The sequence below is a fragment of the Lycium barbarum genome, chromosome 7 (genome assembly GCF_019175385.1).
Source record: "Lycium barbarum isolate Lr01 chromosome 7, ASM1917538v2, whole genome shotgun sequence".
Taxonomy (NCBI): Eukaryota; Viridiplantae; Streptophyta; class Magnoliopsida; order Solanales; family Solanaceae; genus Lycium; species Lycium barbarum.
In genome coordinates, this window is record NC_083343.1 from 3756307 (window position 1) to 3766059 (window position 9753).

At 33.3% G+C, this 9753-nt stretch overlaps 1 protein-coding gene across 1 annotated transcript; it reads right to left on the bottom strand.

The window, feature by feature from the left end:
• Window positions 1-5086: 5086 nt before the first annotated feature.
• LOC132602064 (uncharacterized) lies at window positions 5087-6172 on the bottom strand. Its single transcript, XM_060315084.1, has 2 exons — window positions 6026-6172; window positions 5087-5362 (listed from the first exon to the last, which is right to left on the bottom strand). The coding sequence occupies exons 1-2, from the start codon at window positions 6132-6134 to the stop codon at window positions 5145-5147; spliced, it is 327 nt and encodes a 108-aa protein (XP_060171067.1). The 5' UTR covers window positions 6135-6172; the 3' UTR covers window positions 5087-5144.
• Window positions 6173-9753: the final 3581 nt, after the last annotated feature.

The following is a 9753-nucleotide window of genomic DNA, read 5'->3' on the forward strand; positions in this document are numbered from 1 at the left end:
GGTATTAGGCGAAGGGCAAAAATTAAAGACCACCAATTTGAGGGACGAAAATTAAAGACCAATCCAAAAGAAGAACAATCCGCGCAAAAATAATGATGGAATACTTCTACTAGAGTAACTAAGCCCAATATTGTTTTTTCTCTTGGAAATGTCCGGAAGCTCAAATAGGATGGTCCATTTTATGACTGCGCTCAAATGTTTTTGGAGAGTTCATTGCTTTAATCGGTCACTGAATTAATGGAAAGAGGTAAAAAAAAAAAGTCTTTTTCTTTATTTTGTACTAGAAAAGTTGCTTAAATTTTGCTATTTCACTCACTTTTCTTTCTTTTTATATCATAAAAGTCACTTGTTATTTCACTCAAAATGCCATTCTTCTTTCTTTCGTATAAAAAAAAAGAAAAAGAACTGTAGTAGCTATATGACTGACCAAAAAGGGCCAATTACACTACCAAACGTGTAATTGTTGGTCCTTTTTTTTTTTTTTTGCTGAAATTTTTGCATTTTTTTTAGCATATAATGGGATTTTACGGACGAGTACTAGATCAAATAAGAGGGTTTTGGTTAAACTAATTGGGTTTAATGTTTTCTATTTTTTGGTCCAAAAATTAGGCGTCATGTCATTAAAAAATAGTTGCTATTTCACTTTCCGACTTGAGTGACTTTTTGAGTTAAATAACAAAAACTAAGTGACTTTTCTGATACAAATGAAAGAACTATGACATTTTAAGTAAAGAAAAGTGACTTTGTTCACCTATTTCCAATAGTTTAGTGACCATTTAAGCAATGAACTTGATTTTTGGTCTAAGCATTCGAATTCACATTTCTTGCTTCTGGAACCAGAGTTTTAACTTAGTTTCCTCCTCATACAGACAAGAATTAGTTTCCCTGTCCACATCTCGCGAGACGCTAATACTAACGAGTGCAAGTCCCTAGGCGGGCTTTAACCTATCGGACAAGGAGCGTGTTATGCTGGTGGGATAGTAAGTGTAACTGTTGATGGCATGTATATTGGCTTTGCATTGGCAAAAACCTTAGGTCTTTTTCATGGCAGCATCGAGTCGGTTTTAGGGAAGACTCAGAGTTCTGGAATTGCAAAATACTGACACCATTATCTAATTTTGTTCACACATTGTGTAAATCATAGGTTGCTCATTATTGATCTAGCTAGCAACTCTTCATATATATATATATATATGGTCCATTACGATCAGAGGCGAGTCCAGGACTTAGAGTCGATATATTCTAAACGTATCTGATTTTATTAATGCACTAATTAGCTTCCTATGTGTTCTCTGGCATTGGTTTTATTAAAGAAAAGGTAAAGCCTTCACTTCAAGCTTTGAAGCTAAGTTTGTTATTCGGTCAATGATAAGCTTTAGGTCTTACCTTACAACAAAGATCACATTTTTTTCACTTTGTTCAAAAATAATAGTTGTCCCCGTATGGAATTCTTATGTTTCTTAGTATGATCTTTGTATACATTTTGAAGTTTTTTTGTTTGCATATGTATACATAGTTCGAGCAGAAAACAACTGGTTTAGTTAAATCCATAAAATCCATCTTAGCCTCTGAAATTCACAACACTTTCTGCGAGTCCTGGAGTTAAGAGTCAGTGGGTAACAATGTGATCTTATTATTTGTATACATTTAAAGTTTCTTTTTTTGGTATATGTATATGTAGTTTGAGCAGAAAATAATGGATTCAATTGAACCCATAAAATTCGTCTTAGATCCGCCTTTGAAATTCACAACACCTTTTTGCTTCCTGGGAATATGTACTAAATTGATAATTGCTAGGGGTAACCTATTGATAATTTAGAATATTAGTAATTTTTTCCTTGTTTCATTTTCTTTTGTCGAGTGAAAAATGAGCCTGAAATTATTGCAACATTTCTAAGGGATCTTTACACAAATAACTGATCCTATTCATTGTTTACATTTTCTAGGTGGTAGACATAGATTATACAATGATTATACAGATATTATACATGAATTATACGTATGTTATACATCCATTGATTATTTTTAGTTTAAGCGGTAAGGTGTTCACCTCTAATATAACATGTTTCCTCCCAGTTACATGATCAACTGGATCAATCAATGTCGTTCCTTCTGATAGACAAAGTCGTTCCTTTTACCGATCAAACCTCAGTTGGGGGGCCTTCGTCCACATGTTAAAAAGCTCTGGTCTTTTGATGGGTCGCCATTATTTAGGTTAATTCTTCCATCTCCTAATAGCAACAGAATTTACCTTTAAAGGAAACTTTTTTTGAAGCCCACCTGGCCACTTTAATGAGTGGCCCAAGTAACTAAGCCCAATGGAATACTTCTACAAGAGTAACTAAGCCCGATGTTGATTTTTCTTTTGAATTTCCGAAAGCTCAAATGGGATGGTCATTTGCAGTTGGGGGCAGGGGTGGAGGTATAGCCATGTAAGGGTGTTCACGTGAACACCCTTCGACAAAAAAATACACGATGTACACAGGGGCGGAGCCACATTGGCTCCAGGGGGTTCATCCGAACCCCCTCGGCGAAAAATTACAGTGTATTTTCAAAGTTAAAATTATTTTGTTATGTATATCTAGTAGATGTTGAACCCCCTGACTTTTTTGTGTATTTACCTTTTAGAATTTTTGAACCCCCTGAATGAAAAATTCTGGCTCCGCCACTGGATGTACATAGGTCAAATTCTACTAAATATGGGAGATGTAGAATATTGCACACCCTTGATACAAACACAACCTTTAGTCTAGCGTTAAAGGGTGTGCAAAGATGCTTTGCGTCTTGTGTGATGAGATCGAACCTGTGCTCACTACATTGTGAGCTTGTTTTTTTTTTTTTTTTTTTTTTTTATTGCTGTTTTGCTTGTTTAAAATTAATTGACAAGTGAAATAGAAAGGTCCCCTAATTCGCAATGATTATCTCTCTCCCCATTCTCTTTTTCTTCCGTCTGTATTCTTTCTCTCCCTAGTCATTAGAGCTGTATTAATCGTTTATGTCTTTGTTAGGAGCTTAATCCTTTTTGGAAGTTTTCAGCAACTTTAAGTCCTCTTCTATATAAATTTGTGCGTAATATATTTATGTTTTTTTTCAAGTTTATATACCTTTGATTTCTCTTCTCTAAATATACTAAATATTGTGACCGGCTCAATTAAAAGCTTAAATGGTTAAAACTTAAAACTAACATAGTAGCTTTATTTAACTAAATCTTCAACATCTTCACTGTCTTCTTTGATTTCTCTTTTGTTAACTTCTATATGTTAGTTTTGATTTGTATGTATTATTTTTTATGGATTTTCACTAGTCGGTTTTCTTTAGTTGACTTTTTATAAGTATTAGTTATAATTATACAATTGTTAGTTCTATTACATGTTTTCTTTATGATTTAGTTCAATAATATATAATTTTATTTAAACAAATTGGTAACACCCATTCACCAGGATTTTTTTTCCCGCACCCACAATTTACTTCTTTGAAGTTTGCATAACCTTGCTAAAAAATTTGGCTCGGATTGTTGGGGGTGGGGGGGACAATAGTGGGGCAATTTATACGTAATGATCGATTTTATGACTCATCACAAATGTTTTTTTTAGTTATATAACCTTTTCTTAATCAAATCAGCAAAATATAACACGAGTTTGGTAATAAAACACGAGCTTGCAGGGTCATTTACTTCCCTTAGAATTGTATTAGAGTGATAGTATTTCTCAGAATACAGCAAGGGTCTACAAATACAATAATGTAATGCTCATTTCAATATTTTTTGATAGACGAATATTGACTAATTTTAAATGAATGTTGGCCGAGATGATGGTGGGTGGAGAGAAGATTGAACAAAGAGAAATAGAAAAATTGTGTTTCTATTTTACTGTTTTTCTTTCGTTGACACTTGTCATTGAGACCCACGTCAACAACACTATTAATGTAGTTCACGATCTCATATTTTCATAAGCAAAGCGCAATACGCACAGTACCAAGCTGGCTCGACTTGTTCAAGTGACACAGTAAAAGTGGTTTTGGAGGGTTCAAATGGTAGGAGTCTCAGTTGGGAAATTTAAATTAATTTCACGGACTAATACGAGATTCTGTCGATGACTTAAGCCAAATAACAATAACGTATGACTAAATAAGTCAATACTCTACACCATATCTCAAAAATTATAAATTTAACTTCATATTAGAGGCGAATTCAGAATTGGAAGTTTATGAGTTCCTAAAACAACCTTAAGTTGATATAAAATAATAATTCCGTCATATATATATATATATATATATATATATATATATATATATATATATATATATATATATATATATATATATATATATATATATATGTTCCACATGCTTATTTTAACATTCTTGAAGTAACAAGATTAGTGATTAAAAATGCTATAAGCGACAAATTCCTCGGACGAAAATAGTAAATTTATAAAATTGTTCAGCCAGCTCAAAACAAATCTGAGACCAATCTCAAGTTGATACGATTAAATTAGTTGAGAAAAAGGAAACGCAGTGAGTTAAAACTTAAAAGGAAAAGAAAAGTTTTGTACTTTCTTTTGAGTGATGGCATCTTGCTTTTAAGCAAACAATAGAACAATCTCCTTTTTCTTCTTCTTTTTGCACAATTTTGGGAAAAGTACAATATTAATTATACTTTCCGAGTTGTATGCAATCATTAAAATGGGTAAAATGTAGTTAGCCATGACATAGACAATCATGGTTTCGGACCAATTACTTTCCAATATGGTGTAATTTTCTCATGATTTTTAACCTAAAGTTTTCATACTTAAATTAGTAATCAAAATTAGTGGTGATAAAATTAGTTTATGAAAATAAGATTCGTACAATTCGTTTAAGTTTGAGCAGGTTAATGATTTTTCTATTATTAACTTAATCCAATTTGACCCATCCAAGTATGGACTAAATACAAGTAATTGCATGGTTTGCCCTTCAAATGGGCCGGTCTTTAATTTTTGGCCAGTGAGGCATATATTTTTTAAGGGTACTGGCATAACTTGTAGATATTATGATGCGTAACTTATATCCATCTACCAGCAACTGATGATACCACATCACTTATTAATAACTTTTAATCAATTAAGCCAAAAGAACTCTTATATTCAAATATAATTTAGGGAAAATCAACAATCATACGAGCACATGCAACTCAGAAATCCAGTTCCATAGTGTTTGCAACCTGGATTAGGGTGACGTCCCCTATAGAGGCTGTTGCATGTTTCATAGCAACATTCTTTACCGCAAATGTGGTCACATGGACCCAAATTACCATTACATCTATTAGCTAACTCTATCTTCTTCACCATCTCCATAGGAGCCAAGTTGCTATTTCCATTGCCAGCTACATTAATAGAACAAATAGAGGTTAAAAGAAGGAAACAAATGACATAAATAACCTCTCACCTAAAAAATAGCTGACATATGTACATATTATGTATATTGGTTAATGATGACTTGGGTGTGTTTGGTACGAAGGGAAGATGTTTTCTAGGAAAAATTATCTTTATGGAAATACTTTTTAGAAAAAATAAGAGGTTTTCTTACTTATTTTCTGGTGTTTGATAAGTAAATAAAAAATATTATCGCAATAACAATTATATATAATCTAGGCAAATGCTCTGAGGTGAGAGTGGGAGAGTCGAGGGTGAAACTTGGGGTATAGGGGGTTGGGGTGTTGGGGTTGTGGAGGAAACAATCAAATATAATGTGGATGACACTTGTTGAACTCGTTATATATATGCTTTGTCGTCATTAAAAAATCAAGAATAAGTGACGGCCAATTTCTGTCGTTAGACAACAAAAGTCCATCACTAATACTATGTAATGACGGACAAGCAATTGATTATCAAAAACGCATGCTAGCTATAACTATTTAGCGATTAATTTCATAGCTCATTCCAATTTTTTTTATTGTAGTGCATTAAAGGTCAACAACTTTAATACAATCATTGAGTTTTTTGTTTAACAAAATTTAAAGAGGAATAAATTGAAATGAAATACTTACGAGCTATGTTCCTATAAACTGTTGCAGTATGTGGTGTAGCCAAAACTATAGAGAACAAAGTTCCAACAAAACCAATAATGATAAGAAGAATACTTTTAGGAATTGTCATTTCTCTTTTCTATAAATTGTTTACTTAATTCCCTGATATATTATCAAAACTAACCACGTCCTTATATAATGCTTTTTAAGGTGTGCACTGACTTAAATATGGTAACCAGTTAAAAGAAATAAGGAAATTAATTATTTTACATTTCTTTTCTTACTATATACAAAAGGGTTGCTAGAATTTCATGTTCCACTTTGTAATCGAATTACGGTAAGTCTGTTATCTGCAAATAATATTCTTTAAGGCAGGTTAGTTGCTAGATGTCACTTGAAATAGTAAGTTAATAAAGGATTAAGTTAATTGTTATTGTTACTTTACTGCAAAAGAATGAAATTTCTCCTCCAACTAATAGCAACTTGAGTTTTATCTCGATAATACTTACTAGCACATGATATTTATATCAGACTACACTAATTTACCAAAATTAAACTATAATTAAAATAATAAAAGTGTACTAAAAATATATATCATGTATCCGTATACTTTATATACACAAATATTTACCGAGCTCTCTGTTAGCATGAACTCAGAAGGCACTTTATTCTTAAACAAGCCCATACAAAATAATAGTGGTTAGTGGTTATTGTTTGTATTGAAACGGGAAAAAATACCGCTATGCGCCAACATATTAAAAATGGCTCACAAATATCCTCCATCGACCTATTAGTCTAAAAATATCCTTAAGCTATTTTTTGGCTTAAGAATACCCTTCAAAATAATGCCTAAACCTGATGGCTTCTTCCGATTTTAAAAAGTCATGTGGCTTTATTATGATTAGCTACATATATTATTTAATTAAAAAATTAAAAATTCATGTGGCTTACTCTTAGATTAGGTTTGTAATCCCTAGTTCTCGTTTCCCTTGGTGAACAGAGTCACCCATTACTTGCACTGGTGGGAGGTAACAAATACTTCATAAAATTAGCCGAGATGCGTGCAAATTAGCTCGGCCACCACAATTATATATAATAAAAAAAGAGTTAAAGAAAAAAATTACATTTCCTTCTGAGTGATGACATTTTGCCCTTTGACCAAAAAGCCAAAAAAAACATTTTTTTTCTCTCCACGATTTTTCGGAAGTACAATTATAACTTTCAAGTTGTATACAATCATTAAAATGGGTAATATGTAAGTTAGCCATTAACAATCATGGTTTTGGACCAATTGCTTTCTAATGTACCTTTTGACCTAATATCTTATACCTAAAACACACAACAAAGAAGGTTAGGTGATTCCTAACTTAGCGGGTAAAACTACTCGAATTTGTGCTAATAAAAAATAACGTATGGTAAAATCTTATCCGCAATAATATTTATACTAAAGCAATGAATACATACGAAGATTTTTCACTCAACCTTGTTTAATTAGTATGTTATTACACCATTAACTTACTTAACCATATATACTGATATGTTTGATGTAAATACCGGTAAGGGTTACTGTTTACCTAATTAATATGTATCGGCTGAAATAATGAAGTGCATGCTAAACTATCTAAACAAACGTTATAATAAAATGGCCAAACCCATCGGGAGACACCTGTGGTTGACAACATCTTTCACTTAGACACCTCAACTAAGCCTTGTTCCATTTAAGCACTCAGACTACTCAAAATTTGTATTATTAGACACTTTTCGCCCAATCAGCTAAAATTGCAAAGTGTGTGTATACACTCGCGTGTGATGTGGCACGGTGACTAATTAAAAGATGACATGTGGAATTTGTGTGCAAATACTAATTTAAAGATAAATTAAAAGAAAAGAAAAAACTAGTACTAGTATTTTTTTACCCCCACCTACCCCACCATTTCTTCACCCTTTCTTCCTAAACACTCCCGCCGCCGCTACCCCCGAAACCCCACTATCTTCTTCTACTTTTTTTTTTTTGATTTCATTAGATTCATACATTTGATTAGGGCATTAAGAAAATCAAGTTTGCTAGCTCTTGAATCTAAAGAAAGAGAGAAGTTTGGGTCATTGGAGTGTGTGAGAAAGAAATTGGTAAACCGTAATCCACCATTTCGACCACCTCTGAGCTCAAACACCACCAACTACATCTAAACAATCACTCCACTTCGGTTTTTTCCCCTGAAGTCTAAGAAATGCAAAGAAGAAATAATAATTGATTTCTTCAAAAACCCGACGATTTGATCCTTTTGTGTTTTCTGTTCATTTATTGAACTTGAGAGGATGAGAAGTGACGTTTGTTTGGGGAATTCTCTTGCAGAAGTTGGTTTGTTTTTTGAAATTGAGAGCATAATTTGAACAAAAGTGATGGTGGTTTCCATTTTTTCCGGCAAACAAAGTAACAATAGTGACAATTATTGGATTTAGAGAAAAAGGAGGAGGAGATGATGTGGCAGTGATTTCCAGATGTAAAAAAAGATGATAAACACTAATTGTTACAGTTGTACTAGCATCAACGACGATGGTGGCAGCGGCCGCGGGTTGGTGGTGTATGGTGGATGAAATAATGGCAAAGAAGAATGAAGAAGAAGAGATTTTTTTTTTTGGGCTAAATTAAGAAGTTCACGCGCTGAGAGCGAGTGTATTGCACTCACTATGCCAAGTCAGTGAAAAATATCTAAATGACACAATCAGGCCCTACCACAGGTGTCTAAATGGAACAAGGCTTAGTTGAGGTGTCTAAGTGAAAGATGTTATCAATCACAGGTGTCTCTCGATGGGTTTGGCCTAATAAAATATACATTAAAAGATAACTTCCACTAGAGATTGAATTCTTTTTGGCATATGGACCAAAATGAGTGTTTTTCTTATTCATCAACCGGTATTTGTAATGTATTGGGATCTAACAAAATCTTGAATTTGTTGAGAAGTCCCATTAGGGGTAAAATGTTTTGTAACAAAGGCAGTTTTATACCCACATATTGAACACAGAACATCAGATTAAAAATAAAATAACTTATCACTTTAGTACAACTCAGATTGGCTACAAAATAAGTATTTGTGAATCATCCATAGCATGAAGGTCAAAACTTGGTAGATAGGCATATCTAGAAAAGGGACAACACCCCCCCCCCCCCCTCCTCTCCTCCCACACACACAAACCCCAAACTTATTAACAGTGAAAGTCACATTACATATGATGTGTCTTGGTCGTAGCGAATTGTGGACACCAAGCCAATTATTGTTTTAGACAAAAGAACAAATAAATTGGCAATTATTATATATGTTAATATGCATAGCAAATGGGTCAAGTGTATATTACATGTTGTTCTTTTGCTATATGTTCGTTGAACATTAATAACATAAAGCATGGGCCTTCTGTCACGCCTCGAACCATGGCCTGGACGTAACACGGCATTCGGTGCCTGACTGCATGTGACCGAGCGAACCACATGGCTTGTTGAATCATCATGATACATAACATAAGCGGAATATAACGTGAATGCATAATGAGCCTTTATAAAACATGGTAAGTCATAATACTTAATAAAATACTTGTTTAAACATGAGTGAGCCAAAATGGCTATACGACTCCAAATGTCTGACATGACATAACTGACTTGTCTAGTCTATGAAACCTCTATCATGAGTCTGACTGGAAAACATACTTACTGGGACAAGGCCCCCAACATACCTTAGATGCATAACTAATCATA